We start from the raw sequence: 27,888 nt of genomic DNA, 5'->3' as shown, positions 1-27,888 counted from the left end.
ACTTAATTTGACAAAGTTGCGACAAATGGAGACTACCTGGCCATTACAATGGTCTAGGTTTTTAGATTTACCCGGTGTTAACTAATTATAACTTTAAAAAAAGAAGAAGAAGAAAAAGAAACAATGGTCCACGACGATTTGCGAGTGGAGTGGATCAGACAGCGGGTCTCCGCCGGCTTCGTTTTACCGGACTGTCCCAACTGTTTCGACGACCTGCTCAGCCTGAAAGATGGAGAGGAGGAGCAGAAAATTATCCGGTATTTAAACGTCGTCTCGGATGAAGACTCGCCGACATGTCTTTTGTTTTTCAAGACTATAAGAGAGGAGGAAATTGAAGTTGAAGTTCCGGTTGGTAAGTTGGTTCAGCTGTATCAGTAACGTTTGTTAACGTACAGTAGTAGCTAACGTTGCTTGAACAGGTAAGTTAACGTTAACGTTAGTGGCTACAGTCCCTAGTCTGTATAAAAGCCCCTTCTGCCCCACTGTCCCTCAGGGGCATTAACATACTCGAGGTTCAGCCAGTGGATCATGTTCTTTCTAAAACAATTAATTTAACAATAATAATGTAGACATTTACATGACGAAATAGTCGTCATCATATGTGGATTGCTTCAGCTTTTCACAACGTATGGATATTGAATTTTCTGGGTTATATGAACGGTTATTAATTGCAGAAATCCCAGAAAGGAGGAAAGAGAGAGACTCTTCAGACCCTGACCACAAGTCCCCGAGGCAAACTGGAGCAGAGATCACCTCAGACTCCGAGGAAGAAGAAAGTCCCAGCTTCGTGAGATTTAACTTTAATTCATACTCTTCCTTTCACATTGTGACTGTGTTTTTTTTTAAAAAAAGTAATTTGACCATGTGTTGGAGGTGACAGACAAAAATGTTTAATCCTCCATTCCCATGTTGTGTTTTCAGAGGATTGAGACTGAGGTGGTCTACCACACTGAGCTTCATGTAGAAGTGAACCAATACCCAGAGAAATTTTTGAGGTCCCGTCTCTTCTTCTTTCTCAGGAACTCAAAAGGTGAGATGACAGCTCAGTATAATTTACAATAAATGTTCAAGCACCTGTTATGTGTAAAGGAGATTAACAAAGAATTTGTTATTTGTGTTGTAAATAGAGACCATCTTTGAACCACTGGACATGACTGAAGCCAATATCCTGATGCCCAGGCTATTTGACTTTGGCATGCACAATGGAGCCCCTCTTCTTATGCTGCAGAACAAACTTGCCAATGTAAAATGAAAGCCACCATCCGTCAGACAAAAACTTAATCTAATAAGTGTTTAGAAAAATTCATGGGATGTATATTTTCACTGTGTTTCTTTCAGGCATATATACCCGCAATTACTGCCCACCAGATAAATATAATCGGTGCAGACTTTCAGAGCGCGGCAGTTGGAGACGGACAACAGGAGAACTTAAAGAAGTTAAAGGAGCGAGCCATGATTCGAGATGAATTGCTCCACAGGACACACAAATACTTGGGGGTGGTAAACACAACCCTCCAACACCGCCGAATGCAAGGTTTGTTTTATTTAATGTATTATGGGGGCTCAGTTCATTATTGTAAAATTTATAAATTTAGTATTAGGCTCTAAAAAAGTTTAAATGTTATTTAAGACTTAAGAATATTATGCACATCTTAAATATACTTCCCCCTGTTTGTTTTTAATAATAATCTCATAGTACAGTACAGTACAATCCAAAAATGACTCTCTTTGTCACAGATGAAATAATGCTACACATCCCTGAGCTCGACCTGAGCCCTGAGGTCGATGTACTGCTCTCTAACCCAGAGATGTTAGAGAAACTGGAGCAGTGTGTGATGAACTGGCAGACTCAGCTTACCATTGTTGTGGAGGAGCAGCGAAACAAAAAGCCACAGGTTTGTGATTCTTGTATTATGGGTTTTAAACCATAGATATCAATGTTTTAAACCACGCAGACTCTGTGTTGTGGAAGTTAAGGGTCTTGAGCATCAATGAAATGACTGTAAGTGAAGCGCACCATTCACATACTGTATACAGATGCTGCTGAAATGTCTGAGCGATGTTTAACATGATTAAATCCCTGTCAAACATTCACTTTTCATTTTCCTCCAGGCAACTAGTCCTATGGCTGAGATCGTTTTTTGGCAGGAGCGTGCATCTATCCTTGGTGCGTTGAATGAGCAGCTTAAACAGCCTGTGGTGTGGAAGATTGTGGAGGTGCTGACTAAGGCAGATACAGGCATCATTCAGACATACCGGGAAACAGTCGACGAACTTATTAAATACTGCATGGAGGCAGATGATAATACACGCTTTCTTGCCACGCTGGAAAGACACTTCATGGTGAGCTACTGAATATTCTTACTTCTGACTTCACACCGACAACAGTGAGTTGGTGGTTACATAGAACATACTTGCCAGTAATTTTTTTTAATCAAAAGAGTGACGACAGAATTGTTCTGCTCCCTTTATCTTCACGTCTTTTAAAGTTGTCGTTGTCTGTTGTAGAATCTGGCGACTGGAGCAAATTTTGGTGTGATCCTGGAGACCATTCCTGCACTGATGGACAGCCTGCAGATTGTGTGGCTTATCTCCTGCCACTATAACAATAATGAACGTATGGTCTCTCTAATGGAACGTGTTGCCTGGCAGCTGTGTGAACGTGTGTCTCAAGTAATAGATATCCACACTTTATTCAAGTATGTATACAACATTTTACATTTGAGGTTCAGATCTTAAAGCAGAAGTAAGCGATCCGGTCGTTTTGGCTAACTTCTTGTCAGCCGATGGAGTTAGCAGTCCCCGCCCTCGTCCCTACGTCACCACATTCACACGCATCCCTTGGCTGCACACACAGAGAGGACCGCCCCTTTATGCCGTTCTCTCTAAAGGTTGTAGGATACAAGGAAAGTTTTCTCCTCGGCTTACAGCAGAGCAGAGTGACTGACAGACCCGTGTTTCGGACAAAACACTCTATATAAGTGATTGCTGTCGGAAGATATAACTATTTAAGACTTATATTAACACAAACATTCCGCTTACTTCTGCTTTAACTTTATTTTATAATAAATAGTGTACAGTAGTCAGAGACAGTCAGAATCCTTCATTAAAGTAGGATGTTTTTTAGGTTGAGGATGACCTAACAATGTGCTTTGCCCTCCACAGAGATAAGAGGGCATTGGCCAAATCCAAGGTGCGTGATGCTAAACAGGTTCTGGACCTGTGGAAATCATCCTACTTTGAGGTGCGTGCTGAAATTGAAGAGTCAGGAAGGGACGCCCGCTGGGAATTTGACCGCAGGAGACTGTTTGAGAAGACTGATTACATTGCTTCTGTCTGCCAGGACCTGTACAATGCATTGCAGGTCAGTGTATATACACCTCATAAAGGCTGACCTGTCTCTTTATTACTGAACATGGACATATAAAGGCAGTTCTCCCAAATTTGTTTCATGCAGACTTTGGAGGAGTTCTATAATATCTTCGGCCCAGAGCTAAAAAGTGTTACTGGTGACCCAAAACGCATCGATGAAGTACGGTGCAGAGTGGATGAACTGGTTTCACCTATTGAGGAAGTCACTTTTAATCCCTTCAACATCTCTAAGATGAGAAGCTGGAAGCTGGTCATGCGAGAATTTGACACTACGGTTCAGGTGAGTTTACGATATCATTGAGAATGCAGAAGTTTCTAAGTTCTGATCAGTTGTAATTAATTTTTCACATGTGTCTACACAGGCTATCGAGGGAGAGGCCATCAGCTTCATTGATCAGTCTTTTAAGACACTGCGCTCTGCGTCTGCTGCTTTTGACATGCTCATGAAATTCAAGCACATCCGCTCCAGAGAGACAATCAATAACCATTTGATGAGAAAGTTTAATGATATCCTGGCTCAGTACCACAAAGAGGTATTGCAGTATGAAATCAAGAAGTGCTGGGTTGATCCTTGATGGTGTAGTAAAGTTTGAATTTCCAACAAAGTCTGTGATAAAACTTACATTGTTTGATCAAGCAAATTTAGAAATTACTGTATACCTTTAATACATCACTTAGATAAATGCTGTACTGCTGTACCAGTATATTATAAATTTGAATGGAGAATGGTCTAACACTTTTGAGAATATGTAACTATTTTTTGTCTTTGTTTTTAGGTGTCCTCCATAAATGAAATCTTTGAGGCAAAGAAGGATAAGCCTCCACTAAATAAGAATGAGCCTCCTGTGGCAGGATCCATCAGATGGGTCCAGGCTCTTTTTTATCGCATCAAACAAACCATCCTTCCCTTCATGGATGTGCCAGAAATCAAGAACAGTGAACAGTTCCAAGCAGTGAGTCCTGTAACTGTTACATCGCATAGGTCATTGTAAATATTTGAGTGTTTAAAACCCTTTAAAGGGATAGTTCAACATTTTGGCAAATTCACCCATTGCCATAATCCCTATAGTCATTTTAGGAGTAGGTTAATTACCTTTATTTGTCGGTGCATGTTGTTTTGAGAGAGAGGCGCAGAGACGCGGCACAGTACTTTCGGTTTTCCCTAAATACACACTCCAACAACTCCAAAACGCTCTCATGGAGAAGTTGTGACCTGCACATTCACCGCGCTATGAAATAATAACTTATAATTATGTAACATTACAACACATGAAGAAAATATTCGGAACTAATTGCGTTTTTGAAATCACTTTGCCCAGCAGCCCTGTCTGGAATGTGGTTCCGGCTATACATTTGCCTCAAAAACCACTCCATCTGGTGATGTTACATTATTATTTCATAGCGTGGTGAATGTGCAGGTCACAACTTCTCAACGAGAGTGTTTTGGAGTTGTTGGAGTGTGAATTTAGGGAAAACACAGTACCGTGTGCCGCGTCTCTGTGCCTCCCTCTCAAAACAACACGCACCGACGAATAAAGGTAATTAACGTACTCCTATGACTATAGGGATTATGGCAATAGGCGAATTTGCCAAAATGTTGAACTATACCTTTAAGTGACTTTTGGTGCGTTCTACTCAGGCCATGGACGAGTATGTGGAAATGTCACTGAAGATCAGGGAATATAAGAAGAATAAGTATGAGAACTGGGTGAGTGAGACAGAACGCATCTTGCCAGGGCTAATGAGAAAACACCTGCTGGCAGAGATTACCCCTGAAGAGGAAGAACAGGTATTTATCGCTGAGATAACTACTTTCTTCTAACCGTTACCTAATTAGTACCGTGCAAAATACAGTAACTGTTCCTTTTCTCTTTCTCCTCCTCAGGCTGACTCTCAGGATGTCCCATCAGCTGACAGCAGCCCGCAGAGGGGTGTGCATTACTTTGTAAACTTTGCTCCAGAGATCAGGGAAATTATTTCCGAGGCAACCAATCTGTCAGCGTTGGGTTACTCAGTGCCTTATCTGGCTCACAATGTTGCTCTACAGGATCAAAAATTCATCAAGTAATTATTTTTTTTTTTTACCAGAAACTGAATGCAAAGTTAATACCAAACAGCAGAGCTCCTGAATGATGTAACCTGTTTCATCCTTGGTCTTAGGTATTGCTATGATCTGAACAACCTCATTAACTGCTTCCACTCTGTAATGGACAGCCTGAGTGAGGCGAAGTACATTATGCTGACTGAACATATTGACCTGGTGCACGAAGAACTGCAGTTTGGGTGCAGAAGACTCAACTGGAATTCTTTGGGTATGCTTCGAACAGAGGCTCCAGTGTCTGTGTAATCTTATTCATTCATGTTTGTTGGTAAAATTGATATTCTTTGTCAAACTGGATTGAGACAATATGTGTTATTTGGTTTTAGGAATTCCCGACTTCGTCAAACGAGGTGCTCATGCTGTCTCTAGGTTTGAGACAGTCGTCAGTCAGATTCAGAAGAATGAAAACGATATTGACTCCAAGTTGCAATCCATGGCAATGGCCAACTTACTGAAATTTCCCATCCCAGATAAAACAAACGACTTACCAGGTAGGACTTAAACAAGGAGATCATTCATTTGATGTAGTAATTCAAACTTGTTTTTCATCTAGTTAATTGTACGTTACATTTTTTTCCAAGGTGTCAAGGGGTTCTGTGAACGCATTGAGCAAGAGCGGGTTAAAACTGTGAATTTGCTGAGTACCAAGTACGCTGACATTGGACCCCTCATCACAAAAACAGAACATCTGATCACTGAAACCAGCAGCGGTAAAGCCAAATGCATGGCAGATTATTACATGTTCTGGGAACGTAAGGTGCTAGACTCCCTTGTAAAGATGGTGCTGAGGTAATTACATGATTTTAACGATCATGAACATATCTTTTTCCAAGCATTATTATCACTGCTCACTTAAAATGCACGGTGTCAACCATTCTCTCTTGCTTACTCTAGGAGCATTCAGACCTTCAACGCTGCACTAATGGGAAGTAAGCAGCTTTTCCAAGTTGATGTCATTCTGTCTGCCCCTAAGATAGTGTTGCAGCCCCAAAGCAGTGAGATCTACTGGCTGATCATGCAGTGCATCAGAGACTGTGTAGAGAGCAGCAAGGTGAGGTCATCATGATTCGCTTATGTATCAATTCATCTTCAAAAACTATTATTTGTAACACTTTGACAAGCACGGTGCAACTTAAATCTGACAAATGTTTTTCAGCAATTTGTACGCTGGATGCGTGGGAGCTGCATTAAGTGCCCTCCACAACGCGTGGAGGGTGAAGATGAACTTGTGACATTTAGCTTCTACAGTGATGTGTGGCAGCATCCTCAGATAAATGAAAGTGCCATGGCAGTGTCTCAGAACATCCAGCGGCTGCTCCTCTCTGTGGATCGGTACCTTAACCACTGGAAACGTTACCGGCCCCTTTGGGAAAAGAACAAAACCATAGTCAATGAAAAGTTTGCTGCAAGAAAACCATCCTGTGTCATGTATGATGATAAGCTGCAGTTCCTTGCTCATATCAAAAGGGAGGTCATGCTAGAAAATCTGTCTAAGAATGACCACATCATCCATCTGAACCTGGAGCCTCTGGCAAACACGGTGCATGAAGCTGCTGAGTCCTGGATCAGTTCATTAGGGAGCCTGCTCAACAAGCCAGCCAAAGAGGATCTGTTCAACTTGAGAGATGAATTCGCGGTATTGAATCATGCTACACAGATTGTGTCTTATGTGTTTATGGATAATATTCTTTGGTTATTATGTATGTGATTTATTTTATGTTTACTTTATACAACAGCAACTCTCTGCGAATTTGAAGCAGACACCAGACACTTTTGAAAACCTGAAGTCTGTCCTCGCTACCATCGCACACATCAGACACATGTCTTTAGATGTGGAGCTGAGATTCTCTGATATCAAGGAAAAATACAGAACACTGGCCATGTACAAAGTGGAGGTACTGTGTGCTGTGTTATATTGTGTTGTATTTAGTTGCCCCCTGAAATCTTAAATTGTTAATGTTTCCTTTGCTAAACTTTCTTCAATGTGTAGGTTGGAGAGGATGAACTAGAGCTGGTTTCCAGTATAGATCAGACATGGAGTGACTTATTCACAGAATCCAGAAAAGTGGATCGAAGCTTGACAAATGTCAAGAAATCTTTTTCTGCGGTAAGACACCAAACCTACACAATAAACAGATGTTGAAAAGTACACTTTTTAGAAATTTACATTCACAATTCTTTCCTCCTACAAATACACCCAAAGATTACGAAGGAGAAGATTGGAGATTTTAAGCAGGAGTTGTCTATCTTTGCTGAAAGCTTCAACATGCATGGTCCTGGAGCTGTGGGAGATGATTTAGACAAAGGTACTCAAACCCTACCTTTAGTTGTTGTATCCAGACCAATAATATATGGTGTCATATATTGAAATGTAGCAGGAGATCCAGTCTTTTGATTTTGTTCTTTTCAGGACTGACCATCATGGGAACATATGAGGTAGACCTTGCCAAGATAGTGACAGGAAGACAGGATCTAGCTAATGCCGAGAAGCTGCTGGACCTACCTGTCACTGTGTACCCAGAGGTCATCAACATCCAGAGGGATATGAAGGGCCTGAGACGAATCTATGACATATTTAAAGCTCAGAAGGTAAAATGTGGTGACTTTGTTAGAAATTTAAATTGCATGTTGGGTACACATAATAGTGATGAACAAGTATTTCATATTTATTCTAAATATGAAATCTATTAATTAAATTTAACAGGATGCAAAGGACGAATGGTCTCAGATGCTGTGGGCGGATTTGAATATTCAGCTGCTACAGGATGGTATTGAGGGTTTCATCAAACGCTTGCGGCAGCTACCAAAAGATGTACGTGCATTGCCTGTGGGCTTCTTCCTAGAGGCACGTATGAAGGAGTTCAGAGAGTCTCTGCCTCTTCTGCTGGACCTGAAGAACGAGGCCCTCAGAGAAAGGTCAGTCTTCAGAAAACAAAATGACCATGAATGAGTGCATAATACTGAAAATGTATGTATGAACATATCAGAACCAGGAAAAATGTGTGATTTCTTATTTCTGGCCATAGACACTGGAAGGAACTGATGGAAAAAACAGGCACAAGCTTTGAGATGAATGAAAGCTTCACACTGGAGAACATGTTTGCTATGGAGTTGCACAAATACGCAAATGTTATAAGTGAGATCGTCACCTTTGCAGTGAAAGAGCTCAGTATTGAGAAGGCAAGCATTTTTTTTTGAGTTATCTCCAACTACAATCAGGCATCAATTCAGTATCAGTTTATCAGTGAAATCATATTATTCATGTGTGGCTGTTTGTTTGTGTGCTTCCAGGGAGTGAAAGAGGTGGTGGAGACCTGGGAAAACATCAAATTCATTGTGACGCCCTACTTCAAAGGCACCCAGGAACGTGGTTCTATTCTGGGTGCAGTGGATGAGATCCTGCTGAATGTGGACAACGATGCCATGAACTTACAGAGCATGGCTGGTAGCCGTTTTGTCGGACCCTTCCTTGCCACCATACAACAATGGGAAAAAGACTTGTCACTTTTTAGTGAAACCATAGAGGTAAGTGAGAGCAACCAAATCGTCCATGACACATTAGAGGATCCATGAAATCCCTACTAAAAGACAGTATTTCTTGCATAGGTTTGGTTGCTGGTACAGCGAAAATGGATGTACCTAGAGAGCATATTCATTGGTGGAGATATCCGATCGCAGTTACCTGAAGAAGCCAAGAAGTTTGATAACATCGACAAAAAGTTTAAAGATGTGAGTGTTGCCATATTCTAGCCTGATGAAAGTGAAGTACTCTGTTACTGGACATTTCAAAATAATGAGATTTCCTTCAATTCTTGTGTAGATAATGAATGACACAGTGAGGGGTCCATACATTAAGCGGTGTTGCCTGGTTCCCAACCGGCTATCAGACCTGCAGGCACTGAGCGATGGTCTTGAGAGATGTCAGAAGAGTCTGAATGACTACCTGGACTCCAAGCGAAATGCATTTCCTCGCTTCTTTTTCATCTCTGATGATGAACTTCTCAGCATTCTGGGAAGTAGTGACCCTGCTTGTGTTCAGGAGCACATGATCAAGGTATCATCTTTTTGATACTTTTCATACCTATTTGTAGAGAAAAATAATGCTTGCCATGCACAAAATACTTCCCTTGATATATGTTTTTATTTGAACCTCAAGATGTACGACAACATCGCATCTCTGAGGTTTGACACGGAAAGCAATGGTGATACAGTAGTTGGAGCCATGGTGTCTGCCGAAGGTGAAGTGATGGAGCTAAAACAGCCCGTCCCAGTGGAGGGCAGAGTGGAGGAGTGGATGACGGGAGTACTACTGGAGATGAGGAGGACCAATAGACTCATCACCAAGGAAGCAGTCTTCTACTACTGTAAAGACAGGAGCAGGTATGTGTGAAGCTGCGAGGAATTTTTAGTCTGTGTGTGTGCAATGAAACATCCTAAGTTTGTCATTTCCATGTTTATCAGAGTGGATTGGATGTTGCTGTACCAAGGCATGGTGGTGCTGGCTGCCAATCAAGTGTGGTGGACCTGGGAGGTTGAAGATGTCTTTCAAAAAGTGAAGAAAGGAGAGACGCAGGCGTTGAAGACTTGTGCCAAGAAAATGCACAAGCAGATTGATGAGCTGGTAACACGCATTACACAACCCATGAAGAAAAATGACAGACGAAAAATCAACACTGTGCTCATCATCGACGTCCACGCAAGAGACATTGTGGACAGCTTTGTTCTTAACAGGTAAACCTTCCGCAGCTTTAACTTAAATCATTAACATGTCAAACCAACCCATGTGTTTGAAGGTAAACTTTACTTTTTCTTAAAATGGAACTCTTTCTCTAGTATAATGGATGCACGGGAGTTTGAGTGGGAAAGCCAGCTAAGATTCTACTGGGTCCGGGACCATGACAACCTATTTGTGCGTCAGTGCAGTGCGTCATTCTCTTACGGATATGAATACATGGGCTTGAATGGTCGCCTGGTTATAACTCCACTGACGGACCGGATCTACCTCACCCTTACCCAGGTCTGACAGGCAAACAAAATTAAAATTAATAAAACACCCCAGCAGACACATGTGGATTGTTATGTTAGAATGGTTGACAACAGGATGTCTATGAATGTGGATGTGTATTTGTAATGCAGGCCCTCTCCATGTACCTGGGTGGAGCTCCCGCTGGACCGGCTGGTACAGGAAAGACAGAGTCCACTAAAGATCTGGCCAAAGCTTTAGGCCTGCTCTGTGTGGTTACTAACTGTGGTGAGGGTATGGACTACATGGTAAGAATCCTGCAATGGAGCAAGGAGCTTTCTGAAAATATCTTTGTGCTTTAAACCTGTTCTGCAACATTTTCATGAGAAAGGCCATCAAATTGTTCACATCATAATTCTCCCATCCTTACTGATCACATTACTGTGTGGTTTTTTTTTCTTCAAATGTTGAATAGATATCAAAATTTAGAAAACAGATGTATTCAAAAGTACTTTTTTGTCATTGCATTGTCATAGTTTTAAAATACAACCACACACCTTGAATAGTAGACCAAATGTGTAATCATCACTCATGTTTTAACACATGAGTGATGATTATATGATTTTATCATCCCGAGTGATGATAAAATAAAAATAAAATAGAGGCTAAACAACACAAACCCAAATAAACAACCCTCATTTAAATGTTTTTTGTCAATCTTTTTTTCTTTCCTCTATGTGTGCAGGCTGTCGGTAAGATCCTCTCTGGCCTTGCCCAGTGTGGAGCTTGGGGCTGTTTTGATGAGTTTAATCGAATCGATGCATCAGTGTTGTCAGTTATCTCCTCCCAAATCCAGACAATCCGCAATGCTCTCATTCTGCACCTCAAAAGGTTTCATGTAAGTCTGTTTTGTTATGCAGGACCAGTAATGAAAGGAAAACATGATGGTTTTAGTTTTCATATAAATACAGCAGCATGTTAAAAATAAAAGCCTGTTCAACTTTCTGACCTTTATTACCCCTAAACCACAATCTTCTTATTTATGCATAACAGTTTGAAGGGCAAGAGATCAGCCTGGATGACCGCATGGGGATTTTCATCACCATGAACCCTGGTTATGCAGGACGCACAGAGCTGCCAGAATCAGTCAAAGCCCTCTTCAGGCCCGTGGTGGTCATTGTGCCTGATCTGCAGCAGATATGTGAGATCATGCTCTTCTCTGAAGGCTTCCTACTGGCCAAGGTGATGGACATACACACAAACAACGAACCACACTAATCATCACACATAATTAGCCATGTTGTGTATGCAACATTACTATAATATCAAAGATTTATGTTAGTATTCTCAGGTAAGCACAAAATGCAAGGATAATGTATATCAAATTAAATTACTTTGCAACCTGTTAAGTCATTCTAAGAATAAAATAATTTTTTTCATATGAACATGGATAAATCTGTTCCCCTATGTTCTCACTGAAGATTTTATCTTTTCCCATTTGTTCAATTCAGGTGTTGGCAAAGAAGATGACAGTTCTGTATAAGCTGGCCCGTGAGCAGCTCTCCAAGCAGTCTCATTATGACTTTGGCCTGCGAGCTCTGAAATCTGTCCTGGTGATGGCAGGGGAGCTGAAGAGAGGCTCACCAGACCTCAGTGAGGTAGAGCTCAGAGACCACTTTTCATGTTTCATTTTCATATCGTGAACAGAAAATGTTTGGCTTAAATTCAGTATGGAACTAAAGAATTATTTGCGGTCCCGCAGGTTTAGACTGAAGCTTGATTGCTGTTTTGGGGAATTTATTTAGATTGCCAGGTTTGATGAGGCAAAGATTCAGTTAGTGTCCACTATTGTTGAATGCTTTGCAGTCTTCTGTCATTTATCTGCTGTCATTTCTATCTTTTCTCCCCACAGGATGTGGTGTTGATGCGTGCTCTCAGGGACATGAACCTGCCAAAGTTTGTGTTTGAGGATGTGCCGCTATTCCTCGGGCTGATCTCGGACCTGTTCCCTGGGCTGGATTGCCCTCGTGTACGCTATCCAAACTTCAATGATGCTGTGGAACACATCCTGCAGGAAAACAAATACGTCCTACTGCCTAACCAGGTGACTCATCGTGCTCTTGGATTTGATTCTTTGAGATTTTCTTTCAGTGTGAGTGGTTGGATGTCGATATAACCTATTCTTTATGCTCTTTGATTCTAGGTGGATAAAGTGGTGCAGATGTATGAGACAATGATGACCAGACACACTACTATGATTGTGGGCCCAACAGGTGGAGGGAAGTCAGTCGTCATCAGCACATTATGTCAAGCTCAGACCAAGTCAGTGTCAGTTTTCATGACCGAAGTTTACCTCACCTTCCTGATCTTTTGTTTGGATTATTGTAATCTTTATTTGAACTCTTTGTCAGATTGGGATTGCAAACCAAAATGTATCCCCTGAACCCTAAAGCCATGAGTGTCATTGAACTTTATGGCATTCTGGACCCTGACACTCGAGACTGGACTGATGGGATCTTGTCCAACATCTTCCGTGACATCAACAAACCTACTGACAAAAAAGAACGAAGGTGGGAAATAAAAAGAAAGGAAAATCATTGAGAGGAGCCAAATGAATTCCTGTAAGATAATAACAGATACTTTAACATGACTTACAGGTACATTCTGTTTGATGGCGATGTTGATGCTCTGTGGGTCGAGAATATGAACTCAGTGATGGATGATAACAAGATCCTCACTCTTGCCAATGGGGAACGAATCCGTTTACAAAATCACTGTGCTCTCCTGTTTGAGGTTTGAATTTCAGGATTTCCACCTGCAGAATACTTCCCTACATAATTGTGCACAGCAACTGTCTGAGCTTTTTCTAAGAGAATCTCACTGTTCCAGGTTGGAGATCTGCAGTATGCTTCCCCTGCTACAGTTTCCCGCTGTGGGATGGTTTTTGTTGACCCCAAAAACCTGCGATACACCCCATTCTGGCAGAGATGGGTGAACGACAGATCTGACACGGTATGGGAAAAATACATATACACTATGAAATATTTGCACTTGCTTATACTTTGATTGTTTTTTTAACACCGTCTTTGTTTTCACAGGAAAAGGAAGTGCTCAACAAACTGTTTGAGAAATATGTGCACAGTTCTATTGACATGATTGTGGATGGTATTGTTGACGGCAAACAGGGCCAGAAACTGAAGACTGTTGTTCCTCAGACAGATCTGAACATGGTAGGTTAATCTCATCAATCTTGCCCAGTAGAGATGTTCCTAACGACTAATTTCCTCTTGATTAAACACAATTTTAATTTAAGTTGGTTATTCTAAAAAAAAAAGAAAAGGCTTCACAAATTTCCATGATGTATTGATTGCAAAAACTAGTGGCAGACTAGCTGGGTTAATAATAATCTATATTATTATGGACTCGAAAAAGTGGTCCACTCTCATACACATACACACTTAACATACAAGACAAAACAAAGCAGACAAACAACCAAACAAATATAAAATACAGTAATTTGTCACTGTTAGTTTAGAAGAAACAGTGCAAACTATTGTGCCAGCGCTTACGAAGCCTGGATGTGAATCGATATCCCATCATGGGGCAGGTTAAGGCCTTAATAATGCAGTTATCAGATAGGTCCAAACGACACATGAAATTGAACATCAGCTTGCACAACAATACCGGACATGTTGTTAATTCATGGGTAACATCTTAGACACAACAGCAAACAACCATTCTTTGTTTCTGGTTAACCAACTAGTATTTTTGTGCTGGCATGGGGAGAAATAATTTAGCTAATTAATGATGCATTTCCCATACTCCAGTATTATAGTATTTATTCAAGTATTCACAGAAGACCACCCTCATTAATTGCGCATGTGATTGTGGTGTGTTCAGGTAACTCAGCTGTGCTTGACACTGCAAGCGCTACTTGAGAATGAGAGCTGCAGTGCTGAAGTCCTGGAGTGTTACTTCCTGGAAGCTCTGTACTGCTCACTCGGAGCCACATTACTGGGGAGCGGCAGGAACACATTTGACGAGTTCATCAAAAAACTGTCCTGTTTAACTGTGGTGCATGATGAGAATGCTCTGGCTGGACCTGGTGAGATCCCAGGTAAGAAGTTTGCACACTGACCATTAAGAAATTAGCATGTATAATCGACAATATGCATTTTAATACAACATTTTAGGCATGACTGTGGTTAAACTTCATTTTTGGGGGGAGATATGACTATATTTATAATAGAACTCATAGTCGACTGTTAAAAATCAATGAACATGACTGCTCTGTAATTTGAGTTACAATTAATATCATTATGAAAATCAACTCAGTTTTGCACTTTGACGGTCTTCTTCTCAACATGTGTTTCACAGTGTTACTTTCCTATCTTATCAGTGACAACATAATGTCTGTATCGATACAGGTTACCTGCCGACTCTCTATGATTTCCATTTTGATGGTAAACAAGCGAAGTGGGTTACCTGGAGTTCCTTGGTCACCAAATACATCCACAACCCTGATATGAAGTTTGCTGATATCCTAGGTAAACATCTGTTTTCTGTGAGGACAAAGCAAGTGTCTCTGTATATGGATTTCAACTTTTTGGCCCACCAAAGATTTTTCTACCACCATTTTGATTACTTCATCCCCTGTCTTCACTATAGTGCCAACCATCGACACCACAAGAACCAACTGGATCCTAGAACAGATGGTGAAGATAAACAGGCCAGTGCTTCTGGTTGGAGAGTCTGGCACATCCAAGACTGCCGCCATTCTTAACTTCCTCAAGAACCTCAATGCAGATTCAACGGTGTGTTGACAATTTGATGCAGTGTTGTCCAACTTTATGAATGTTATGTCATTTGATTTTAAATTCTTTCCTTTTCTATTCCTCCATTTCCAGATTACTCTCATCATCAACTTCTCATCTAGAACAACTTCAATGGACCTGCAGAGGAACCTGGAGGCAAATGTGGAGAAGAGGACCAAAGAGATCTATGGGCCTCCAATAGGCAAGAGATTGCTGGTCTTCATAGATGACATGAACATGCCAAAGGTACCTGCTCCAAGCTCTTAAGCAAGCCCCATGTCTCCTGTACTGTAGTGAATGATAGTGCTTAATATGTTTGACCATAATGTACTATATGCTTATCCAGGTGGATAGCTATGGCACACAACAGCCTATTGCGCTTCTGAAGCTGTTATTGAACCGAGGAGGAATATATGACAGAGGGAAAGAGCTCAACTACAAAATCCTCAAGGACCTCGGCTCTATTGGTGCCATGGGAATAGCAGGAGGTGGGAGGAATGAGGTTGATCAACGCTTCGTTTCGCTCTTCAGTGTCTTCAGCATCCCCTTCCCTGCAGTGGAGTCCCTCCACCTAATCTACGCTTCCATCATCAAAGGCCACACCAGAGTGAGTACCTCTGTCCCACATAAATCAGTGCACTTAAGAATCAGTCATTTTTTATCACAATCACCAATATTGATCCAATATTTTAGCAATTTGAAGACGCTGTCCAGAAAGTTTGTGATAAAGTCACCCACTGCACACTGGAACTGTACAACAATATCATCAAAGATATGCCACCCACTCCCTCCAAGTTCCACTACATCTTCAACCTGAGGGATCTGTCAAGAGTCTACAATGGACTGACTCTCTCCAAACCTGATCGGTCTGACCTAACACATCCAGATACTCTATAGACAGACTTTGCATGTAAAAGTCTATGTTTTCAAATGTCTTTGTTTTACCTGATTTTTCTCTCCAACAGGTTTTTGACTGTCACCCAATTTGTACGCCTCTGGAGAAATGAGTGCCTGAGAATCTTCCATGACAGACTCATTGATGAATCAGACAAAGCCTTGGTAATTATGTAATGCAGAAGTATATATTTACTGTAGGTTCCTCTTTATACTAACTTCAGTGAGAAATACCATGTGTAATAGTTAATCAGACTGTAATTGCTGGACTTAAGTGTATTTCTTATACTAAATATACTATACTTTTGTAGCATTGTATGTCGGTTTTCAAATGCATCTTTTTTTGCCAGGTACAAGGCCACATAAAGAACCTGGTTGAAGAGCATTTCAAGTCAGACCTGGAGGCCATTATGAGTGACCCAATTCTTTTTGGAGACTACAGGACAGCCCTCAGTGATTCTGAACCAAGGGTGTATGAGGACATACAAGACTATGATGCCTCAAAAGCCTTGTTTCAGGTATTTTCAAGTTAATATGATACAAATAGTGTATTAATGCAACAACAGTTGACAGTTTTGACTGTTTACTCATATTTTTATTTATTGACAAAATACACTGCATTTTTGTACTCTGCAGGAAATTCTAGAGGAATACAATGAGAACAAATCCAGGATGAACCTTGTACTGTTCGATGATGCTCTGGAACATCTGACCCGCGTGCACCGCATTATTCGCATCGATCGTGGCCATGCACTGCTCGTCGGTGTGGGGGGCTCTGGAAAGCAGTCGCTCACCAAGCTTGCAGCCTTTGCTGCTGGCTGTGAGGTTGTATTACATAACAGATGTGGTAAAGGGAAAATTAACCCTGATGAACAAATTTCAAATGTTCACTTCTTTAGACTTTCAGAAAAAAAAGTTATAATACAGTTACACTTATGACAGAGCAAACATTTTATTCTTTATGTCTTCATATTAGACGTCAAATGTTTCATTGCATATCTAGCCATGTAACAAGTATTTTCATTCACTGACAAAAGAATATGGTGTCTTCTTAGAATACATTTAAAGCTGTTTATGTCAGGGATTTGCAAGAACAAGACCTAAATGCAGACGAAGACAGGTATAGTGGGCAGAAAATAACAATATATCAACAAAAAGTGTCAATGGGCCTAAATCCCGGACAAGCACAAAGAGTAACACAAAGTGCAGCAGAAAATAACAAAGTTCAACACAAGAGACTAAGAAACACAGGAACTCACTAGAGAACAACAAAGAATCAGGAAAACACAGGAACACTCTGGAAAAACATAGGGTATGGACACAGATGAGGCAACAAAGAACAATGGGGAAAACAAGGTTAAGTACACAAGGCAGAAGGGGCGGTGCGTGGCGCAGTGGTTAAAGACCCACTCCCGTGAAAATCGTGTTTTCTGAGCTTTTCACATGTTCCTGTGGCATTTTTCTTGTGTTAGAGCACTTATCAGCAGAGAAGGAAGTGCAAAATTGCATTTCAGAGTTTTTCTGCCTTCAAACTGCTGTGAACCAATGGCAGACGCGAACTGGCAGTTTCAGGAAGACTGGAGTTGAGGGTGTCACAGCTCCAGGGGAGGGCACTAGTGCTACAAGCTCCCGCCCCGCTCTGCATCTGGCTCAGAGGTGAAAGGCTTGGTAGCTCGGTGTAGCTGTCAAGGTATAATAGGTATAGCTCACCTGGTAGAGCAGCTTGCACTGTGAGCAAGGACTATGCTCCAGTCTGGGATCGAATCCCAGTGTGGAGTTTTACATTAAATGCGCTGAATCTGTAATTGTACAATGTCCAGCTGTCAGCAAGCGGGGGGGTGGGGTGCGAGGAGGTGGCTGGGCGGGTGCAGAGCAGCGCAGTCTCCGCCCACCCCCCAGAGGTACATTGCTAATGTGCATGGCTAATGAGCTGGTTTTAAAATGGCCGAAAAGGGTCGCGGGAGTGGGACTTTAAGGCGGCCGCCCCATGTAGAGGCTACAGTCCTCACCGTAGGCGTCCCCGGTTCGAATCCCGCGTTGGGCAGACCTTTCCTGCATGTCATTCCCCCTCTCTCTGCCTCCCCCTTCCTGTCTATCTCTACTATGTGCTTTTTTATCAAATAAAGGCAAAAAAGCCAAAAAATATACTTAAAAAAAAATCCACAAGGCAGAAACAGATGCAGATGGGGTAATCAACACAGGTGTGACACAAGGTAATCACAAGAGTGCAGCCCAGGAAGACAAGACACAGGGAATTTCACAATAAGACAGGACAAATAGGAAACCAGAGACAAACCATGACAGTTCAAGATAACATGAAAGGGAGAATACGAATTTGGGAGGTTAAATAGCATAACTATATATTTTTTTGGAAAGTCTCCTGCAATTTGTAATGGAATCTGCATTTCCCAGGTGTTTGAGATCACGCTCAGCAGAGGATACAACGAGTCAAACCTACGTGACGATCTGAAAACACTGTACTTGAAGCTTGGCATCGACGATAAGAAGACGGTTTTCCTCTTTACTGATGGCCATGTTGCTGAGGAAGGCTTCTTGGAACTCATTAACAACATGCTCACTTCAGGTTGGATATCACTGAAACCTTGGGGCTCACAGTATGTGTGTCTTTCTTAAAAATTCCAGCGGTAGTAGTCTGATCATTTTCTCCTTTAATAGGCATTGTTCCTGCATTGTTCCCCGACGATGAGAAGGAATCTGTTCTGAACCAGCTTCGCGATGAGGCTCTAAAAATGGGAGCAGGTCCTTCTAAAGAAAGTGTGTGGCAGTACTTTGTCAACAAGAGCGCCAACAATCTACACATTGTTTTAGGCATGTCCCCTGTGGGAGACACCTTGAGGACACGCTGTAGAAATTTTCCAGGTAAGATATGGTCTCAGGCTTTGCTTTATTATGAAACAAACTTTCATTTTATTTTACCAACATTGTGTACTTTCTCAGGACTGATGAACAACACTGTGATAGACTGGTTCCTTCCATGGCCTCCACAGGCGTTACTTGCAGTGGCTCAGTCTTTCCTCGGTGTGTAATCACAAAAACTTCTAAAAATACTTGCTATGGAAATATTAATTTTTAAATAGTGACCAAGGCTTTCTTTACCTTATTTAGTTGTGATGAGATTTACAGCAGGAATACTATCCCTATATGTTTTATTTTCAACAATTCACAAAGTTTTGCTTTAAGTTTCATTTAATTATTGCTTTTACAGGTGAAAGTCCAATGATACCTGATGCACACTCTGCTGAAGTAATAGCACATGTGTGCATGGTCCATAACTCTGTGGGTGACTACAGCAAGCTATTCCAGCAGAAACTCAGACGTAGTAACTTTGTGACTCCAAAGAACTATTTGGATTTCATTAGCACCTACTCTAACCTCTTGGAGGAGAAGGACGAGTATATTCTGGGTGAGAAGATGGAACATGTCATAACTTTTATGTTTTTTTTGTGTGTGTGCGTGATTATTTGAGAGATTCTGTTTGGCTAACTCTGCTGTTCCAGCTCAGTGCAGGCGTCTGGAGGGAGGTTTAGATAAACTGAAGGAGGCCAGTGTGCAGCTGGCTGAGCTGAATATTAAACTAGCAGAGCAGAAGGTGGTCCTTGCTGAAAAGTCCATAGCTTGTGAGGCCCTGCTGGATGAGATCGCCACAAACACAACTGTCGGTCAGTGAGTAATTACATCTATTAACTTAATGTTATAATAAACACAGTGTACCATAGGCTTCTGAAAGCAAACACAGCTGTTCCAAACCACTTATCAATAACTTTTCCTTCTAGCTGAGGAGAAAAAGGCTCTGGCAGAGGACAAAGCCAAAGAGATTGAGGAGCAGAACAAAGTGATTGCTGTTGAGAAGAAAGAAGCAGAAAGTTCCCTGGCTGAGGCTCTGCCGGCGTTGGAGGCTGCCCGCCACGCCCTGCAAGATCTAGAAAAATCTGATGTCACAGAGATCCGGTGAACTTCCCTCTTTACTCAGTTCATCATCTTTATTCTGTTCTTGAAAAAAAAAACAGAAATATAGATAAACCATGATGTCTTTTTTTATCATAGTCCTTTGTTGCTCATCTATTGTGCAGATCCTTTGCCAAACCACCCAAACAGGTGCAGGTGGTTTGTGAATGCATCTTGGTGCTACGTGGCTACAAGGAGATCAGTTGGCAGTCAGCCAAGGGGATGATGTCAGAGGCTAACTTTCTGCGCTCACTGATGGAGATGGACTGTGATTCCATAAATAACAACCAGGTCAGGACTGTCAGAGGTAAGTTGGCTACATGAGGAATGGAAACCTTCCATAAAAACGCTTTCATGGTAATGATCGTGACATTTGAGTTTTGGTATGCCATAGTTGTTTACGTTGCTACTTCCCCTGGTTAGGTTTCTTGAAGAACCTCCAGACAAGTTTTGAGGAGATGCAAGCTATCAGTAAAGCTGGCTCAGGAATGCTCAAGTTTGTTGAGGCTATCATGGGTTATTGTGAAGTTGCCAGGGAGATAAAACCCAAGAGAGAGAAGGTAATGTGAGGTTTGATGGTGCTATTACATAATGTTCTATAATAAGGAACACAGATTAAAGCCACATTTCCAAAACATTCTTTTAGGTGGCACGTCTCGAGAAGAACTTCTTTCAGAGTAAGCGGGAGCTGGAGACCATTCAGAGTGCACTTAACAATATCCAGAAAGAGTTGCATGCTCTTGGGGAGAAATACCAAGCTGCTATTGGGGAGAAACAGCTGCTACAGGAGGAGGCTGAGCTCATGGAGAGGAGGCTGATTGCTGCTGACAAACTCATCTCAGGCCTGAGCTCTGAGAACGAACGGTGAGGCTGGAAGAGAAACAGTTGCCACCATGAGCCTCACCAACTGTCCTAACAAATTAATGTAACCATTTTCTTCATCCCTTAACGTATCCACCCATCTCTCTTTTCATGACTCACTATTTTCGACTTTTCCCTCTCAGGTGGACTCAAGATTTGGAAGAATTGAAACAGAGGCGTGTGCGTCTTCTAGGTGACTGTCTGATCTCTGCTGCTTTCCTGAGCTATGTGGGGGCCTTCAGCTGGAACTTCAGGAATGAAATGGTTTATGCAGTATGGCTTAAGGATGTGAAAGAGAGAGGCATCCCCTTGAGCATCCCTTACAGAGTGGAAAGCCTTCTTACTGATGAAGTAGAAATCAGCAGGTGAGAAGCAGTGTTTGTACTTGTGACAGATTTTGAAACTTGAAAACTGTAAAGACAATGCACCTATCAAATTGTAAGGTGTTGTGGTAACATTGGAGGTTCATGATAAAATATATGAATTTATATACCGTACTCAATTTTGGCTAAGGCGACTGCTGGGTTAACCAAGTAAACCATGTAAAACCTGTATGATCATGTAGATGGGGCTCAGAGGGCTTGCCTCCAGATGAACTCTCGGTGCAGAATGGGATCCTCACAACCAGAGGGAGCCGATTCCCCATGTGCATTGACCCTCAACAGCAAGCCCTTAACTGGATTAAGAAGAAGGAAGAAAGTAATAACCTCAAGGTATAAGAAATGAATCATGCAAGTCTTGTATTAATTACGCACAAGTCACAGAGTTTCTGCTTTAGACAGGTTCCAGCTGACAGACCCCAGGTCAGCGCTTTGGAAACAATCACAACATGTGGCCCTGAGGTTGTAATCATCCTTCTTTTTCCCCAGATTTCGTCTTTCAATGATCCAGACTTCCTGAAGCAGCTAGAGATGGCCATCAAGTATGGTTTCCCATTCCTTTTCCAAGATGTGGATGAATACATTGACCCTGTGATTGACAATGTCCTGGAGAAGAATGTTAGAGGAGCTGAAGGCAGACAGGTCATCATGCTGGGTGACAAGGAGGTGGACTATGATCCTAACTTTAAACTGTATCTCAACACCAAACTATCCAACCCCAAATATTCCCCATCAGTATTTGGAAAAGCCATGGTCATTAACTATACTGGTAAGATCCTTTGCCAACCATAGTTTCTGTAACATTTTAAGGGAATGTATGAAATCCTTCGTCTGTACGCCTGCTCATTTCTGTATCTGTGTTTCATGTAGTGACCCTGAAGGGTCTTGAGGACCAACTGCTGAGTGTTATCATGGGCTTTGAGAAGAAGGAGCTGGAGGAGCAGCGTGAGCATTTAATCCAGGAGACAAGTGACAATAAGAAGCTGCTGAAGAACCTTGGGGACTCGCTGCTCAGAGAACTGGCCACATCCACAGGCAACATGTTGGATAACACAGAGTTGGTCCATACATTGGAAATAACAAAGTCAAAAGCCAGTGAGGTCAGTTGTGCTCTAGGAAGCATCAGTGACTCATCATGGAAGAAGAGCAATGTCACTAAAGTCATTAATGTTTTTCTCTTGTTTGACGCTGTGGTCATCAGGTATCTGAGAAGCTACAGTTGGCTGAGGAGACGGCCAAGTACATTGATGAACTCAGAAATGGCTACCGACCTGCTGCCAAGCGTGGCGCTATTCTTTTCTTTGTACTTACAGAAATGGCTCTGGTGAACAGCATGTACCAGTACTCTCTGGCCTCCTACCTGGAGGTGTTTGACTTTTCACTACGCAAATCTCTGCCAGACTCGGTTTTGCCCAAAAGACTGAAGAACATCATTGACACTCTGACAATCAGCGTTTATAACTATGGCTGCACAGGTAAAACAATCAACCCTAAATAATAGAATGAAGAGAAACTGGCAGTTTATTAATATAAATCACTGTATTTGTGATTATTTTTTGTTTAACCTTAACTGTGACCTTATATCCCTAGGTCTGTTTGAGTGTCACAAGCTGCTCTTTTCCTTTAACATGGCTATCAAGATTGAGCAGTCAGAAGCAAGAGCACCTCAGGAAGAGTTGGAGTTCTTTATCAAAGGTCAGACAACAAGAGAAGCTTAACTCCTCTAAAATGCTTATTTAAAAATTTTCAATGACCACAAAACAGAGCACATTTTCATGTTTTTCCCCTCATGTGTGAAGGTAATCTATCCCTGGAAAAGAGCAAGCGCAAAAAGCCTTGTGACTGGCTTCCAGACCAGGGCTGGGAAGATATAGTGAAACTCGGAGAGCTCTTTCCTGAGCAGTTTGGCTCCCTGCCTGATGACGTGGAGCAAAATTCCACTGACTGGAAGTCTGTAAGTGACCACAGTGACAGGACTCACTGCAGGCATTTAACTTAATAAGGTGCAAGTTTCAAACTTTAATTCTTTTTCACTTCAGTGGTATGATTTAGACGGACCAGAACAGGCTCCATTCCCAATGAAATATGAGGAGAGCCTGTCAGCCTTTCAGAGACTCCTGCTGCTGCGCTGCTTCCGTGTCGACAGAGTTTATAGAGCTGTGTCCGACTACGTCACCGTCACCATGGGCGAGAAGTGAGACCGTTTCTGTAGTCATACTCATGGCCTGGTGCAGGTTGACATCACAGTTTGATGAAGGTTATAAAGAGAGACATCAAGCACTAAGTATTCATGTTTTTTTGTATCTTTGCTCAGATATGTTCAGCCTCCTGTGATCAACTTTGGTGCAATCTATGAACAGAGCACACCTTTCTCCCCCATTGTCTTCATCCTGAGCCCTGGCTCCGACCCAGCAAGTGACATCATGAAGCTGGCTGAGAAATCAGGTTTTGGAGGCAACAAGTTCAAATTCCTTGCTATGGGCCAAGGCCAAGAGAAGGTACTTCAGAATTGTTTTACATATCACATCTTGAGAAACAATATAAAACAAAGAAGTTGAGGATAATTGCATTTGTACCTGTGATGAAGGTAGCGCTGCAGTTGCTGGAGAAAGCAGTGTCCCGTGGTCAGTGGTTGATGCTACAGAACTGCCACCTGCTGGTTAAGTGGCTAAAGGAACTGGAGAAGTCTCTGGAGAGGATCACCAAGCCCAATCCCAATTTCCGCTTGTGGATCACCACCAACCCCATTTCGGATTTTCCCATTGGCATACTGCAAAAATCTTTAAAGGTAAGAAGAAGAAAAAAACAGCTTCTCATTTTCTACGGCAGTGTTTTGTTTAGATTGTTTGTAAATTGCAGTGTTATAGGATCTGCAAGCAGGTACGTATTTGACAGTATTTATTGAAAATCTACAATAGCAATAGATGCAACTACAGGAGAAATCAATGCAATTATAATCATTTCATATTGTGTGCAGGTAGTGACAGAGCCTCCCAATGGACTCAAGCTCAACATGCGAGCTACATACTCTAAAATCCCCCAGGAGACGTTGACCGAGTGCCCACACCCTGCCTTCTGTGGCCTGGTGTACGTGCTGACCTTCTTCCATGCTGTGGTGCAAGAGAGACGCAAGTATGGCAAGATTGGCTGGAACGTTCCCTACGACTTCAACGAGTCTGATTTCTTCGTAAGTTTAACTCATTTAAGTCATTTAGAATAGAAATAACTTGCATAAATAGATGCAAAGTGCTAGAGTATCAGTTGTTTTTCACTTGTTGGCGGCGAAGTGGTTCGAACAATGTAACTGTGCTCTACAGGTGTGTATGGAGATCCTCAACACTTACCTGACCAAAGCTCAGGACCAGGGCGACACCAATATTCCCTGGGGAAGTCTCAAATACCTTGTTGGAGAGGTTAGGCTCCTTGTGTCTAATAAGTGTCTATCATCCCGATAGCTGATGCTCTACGTTTAATATAACGTGTTATGTGTAATAGGTGATGTATGGTGGGCGAGCCATCGACAGCTTTGACCGCAGGATCCTGACTGTGTACATGGATGAGTACTTTGGAGACTTCCTCTTCTACACCTTTCAGCGCTTCTACTTCTTCAGCAATAAGGATGTGGCTTATAAAATCCCTCCAAATGGGCCCAAAACTGCATATGTTGGTCGGTGGTTATTTTCACGTTTTGATAATCTTACCTTAAGAAAAAGTTAATATTCTATTACTATTCACAAATTTACCCTGTCATGTGTTATAGATGAGATTGAGGCTCTTCCACTTGCAAACACACCAGAGGTATTGGGCCTCCATTCTAATGCAGAAATAGGATACTACACACAGGCAGCTAAAGACATGTGGACTCACCTAATAGACCTGCAGCCTCAGACAGGTATGATCTGGCATCTTTCTTCTCTCACCTATTAAGGGATTTTTAGCTGTACATTATTTGCCGCCATGTGGCCGAATGCTTTCTCTCCTATTTGCCTTACACACTGTTTTTGCCTCAGGTGAATCTGGTGGAAGCATCAGTAGGGATGAGTACATCAGCCAGGTGGCCCAGGACATTCAAAACAAGCTTCCGAAGGTATTTGACATGGACGTGGTCCGAAAAAAGTTTGGCGTGGACATTTCCCCGACCTCAGTGGTGCTTCTGCAAGAGCTGGAGCGCTTCAACAAACTGGTGGTGCGCATGCAGCGTTCTCTGGCTGAGCTGCAGAGGGTGAGGAGGAATGACGAGATGAGTGGAAAACAAATGAGTATTGTGTCTCTGTGCTTCAAATAAGTTTGGAATAGTTCTAATTCTCTTGTATCCCTTAGGCCCTGGCTGGGGAGGTGGGTATGAGCAATGAGCTGGATGAGGTTGCCCGGGCCCTTTTTAATGGTCACATCCCTGGCATCTGGAAGAAGCTGGCCCCTGACACACTTAAGTCACTCGGCAACTGGATGAGCCATTTCAATAGGCGTTATGAACAGTATAACTACTGGGTGAGACAGACACTTGCTATCACAGACAGCTTTTTGCATCATTCTCTACTCACAGAACAGTTAAGTTAAAGAGGTGTTTGGTGTATCTTGTGTTTACCAGGTGGATGAGGGAGAGCCAAAGGTAATGTGGCTATCGGGGCTTCATATCCCAGAGTCCTACCTGACTGCCCTGGTCCAAGCTGCCTGCAGGAAAAACGGCTGGCCTCTGGATCTTTCTACACTGTACACACAAGTGACCCAGCACCGTAGTGAGGAAGAAATCAGCGACAGACCTGGACAGGGTAATGAAAAGAGACTTGCCATTTGTAGCAGTAGCAGTGATGTGCTAGTAGTAGTTAGTGGTGAGTTATAGAGACTCATAGTCTTTTTTCCTGCAGGCTGTTTTGTGACCGGCCTGTATCTGGAGGGTGCAGACTGGGATGTGGAGAAGGGCTGCCTTGTAAGGAGTAAACCAAAGGTTCTGGTTGTTGAACTGCCCATTCTCAGAGTCATCCCCATAGAGACACGGCGCCTCAGATTACAGGTGAGGACCACTACTCAATACCACACTTGGAGTTCAATATTTTGATTTAATCCTAAATCGTGTGTATTTTTGTGTATGTTTTACACCACAGAATACGCTGCGGACGCCAGTGTACACCACGTCCTTGCGAAGGAATGCGATGGGTGTGGGGTTGGTGTTCGAGGCAGACCTATTCACCACCATGCACCTCTCCCACTGGGTGCTCCAAGGAGTCTGTTTATGTCTCAATTCTGACTAAAGACAGACTTCCATCAGCTTCACAGAGGTGGCTCGCTTCCACACACTCTGTTCCACTATGCTTATTAATTAAGATGGATGTCAGATTTTTAAATATATGAACAATACAAGAAAACCAAAAAGTTTTGATAACAGATTCTGTACAGATATTCTTAAAAATAAATCAATACAATCATTTGAAAACTTGATGGGTTTTTGACACGGCTTGAAACTGCTTCATTGCTGTCATTATCTTCTCACTAGATGGCAGCACACAACAGTCCTGAGTCTCTCACTCTGGGCAGTAGCCCAGGGATTCCACTCTGGTGTTATAGTGGACTAAGTGCCAGCAGGCTGCATTAGGTCAGGCTCTTTCAGGCCCTGAAAGTCAACTACTGTTTTGTACTGAGTAGATGTTTTTTATCTTTAATCACTCTCTTTGATCAAGTTTTTCAGAATTGTGTCTGTCCTTACTAAAGGACAGCAGATGCTGAACATCTCAGCCGAGGTTGTAAGGGGAGCGTGAGCTGCTGTCGACAGTGGAAAATGTAACACTGACCAAAGGTTGCTAAAGTTTTCCACTTAACCCAAGTAGCTTTTCAGCTTTTCTCCGCAGTATAGCTAGCAGAGCATGCTGTGTACTGTAACATGTTCTAGTGCAGCTCTGAGTAATCGAGGCTGCTGAGGTCAGCATGCCAAAGCAGGTGAAGTTTACTCTGAAAATCCGACAGCCCCTGGAGGATCTGGCAGCTGGTGTGGCAGTGAGGTCACTAAAACACAGAAATAAAAACTGCAACGGTCTTGAGCCATAATGTGTGCAATATACATCATGTAGCCTGACTTGTTGGAGTGCAGCTGTAATCAGGGATGTGCTGGTTTGACTAAACTGTGGCTGGAAATGATCAAAAGATAATGTGTACATGAGTTAAATTTAGTTAATATTTTCTTTGTTAGCTTCTCATGAGATATGCTTCTCATTAACTGTACTGTGCCTCTAAAAGGGGCCTCTCTGAATGGCAGCGGGTAAAGGCCAGACAGGCCCCCCCTCTCAGCTTTAAATGCTACAACTATCATAAAGAGTGAAGATCAGGACATGTTTATGACCAAACACAGGAAGGGAGGAATTGTGTTCCCCTGTTGAAAGGAGACAAAGAATAGTGTGTTGTATAATTAACCTCTTTCTGAGTGAAGGGATCTTCAGTAAGCTCATACCGTCACAGACAATAGATAATGCTGCTCTTGCTGGTTGAACCGTAAAAGGGAGTGGAAGTTATGGAAGCAGGAGAGTAACTACTCAAGAAATAAAAGAT

At 42.2% G+C, this 27,888-nt stretch overlaps 1 protein-coding gene across 1 annotated transcript; it reads left to right on the top strand.

The window, feature by feature from the left end:
* The first annotated feature begins 103 nt into the window (after positions 1-103).
* Positions 104-26,782, top strand: dnah10 (dynein axonemal heavy chain 10). The gene is made up of 78 exons (XM_085786822.1): positions 104-352; positions 675-787; positions 922-1,030; positions 1,128-1,243; positions 1,339-1,534; positions 1,738-1,895; positions 2,113-2,343; positions 2,509-2,699; positions 3,166-3,364; positions 3,458-3,652; positions 3,735-3,905; positions 4,149-4,325; positions 5,012-5,161; positions 5,258-5,436; positions 5,533-5,684; positions 5,800-5,964; positions 6,055-6,262; positions 6,368-6,524; positions 6,630-7,109; positions 7,210-7,368; positions 7,464-7,580; positions 7,677-7,779; positions 7,884-8,062; positions 8,178-8,389; positions 8,500-8,653; positions 8,765-8,998; positions 9,080-9,202; positions 9,294-9,527; positions 9,630-9,853; positions 9,935-10,204; positions 10,307-10,490; positions 10,610-10,744; positions 11,182-11,334; positions 11,490-11,678; positions 11,948-12,094; positions 12,349-12,540; positions 12,640-12,758; positions 12,848-13,006; positions 13,094-13,229; positions 13,326-13,448; positions 13,535-13,666; positions 14,337-14,553; positions 14,864-14,983; positions 15,105-15,250; positions 15,344-15,496; positions 15,597-15,857; positions 15,944-16,116; positions 16,216-16,309; positions 16,495-16,662; positions 16,781-16,969; positions 18,557-18,728; positions 18,821-19,024; positions 19,103-19,183; positions 19,371-19,568; positions 19,663-19,824; positions 19,939-20,113; positions 20,236-20,417; positions 20,534-20,670; positions 20,757-20,974; positions 21,115-21,336; positions 21,537-21,684; positions 21,841-22,120; positions 22,222-22,451; positions 22,553-22,826; positions 22,942-23,046; positions 23,151-23,305; positions 23,391-23,545; positions 23,666-23,849; positions 23,939-24,139; positions 24,329-24,538; positions 24,669-24,764; positions 24,847-25,018; positions 25,112-25,243; positions 25,362-25,573; positions 25,672-25,839; positions 25,940-26,120; positions 26,217-26,362; positions 26,454-26,782. The coding sequence occupies exons 1-78, from the start codon at positions 124-126 to the stop codon at positions 26,598-26,600; spliced, it is 13,722 nt and encodes a 4,573-aa protein (XP_085642948.1). The 5' UTR covers positions 104-123; the 3' UTR covers positions 26,601-26,782.
* Positions 26,783-27,888: the final 1,106 nt, after the last annotated feature.

The sequence above is a fragment of the Trachurus japonicus genome, chromosome 9 (genome assembly GCF_045865225.1).
Source record: "Trachurus japonicus isolate A0001 chromosome 9, Traja_1.0".
NCBI lineage: Eukaryota > Metazoa > Chordata > Actinopteri > Carangiformes > Carangidae > Trachurus > Trachurus japonicus.
The sequence above is the reverse complement of the archived record's forward strand: the minus strand, read 5'-3'. Positions and strand labels throughout refer to the sequence as shown.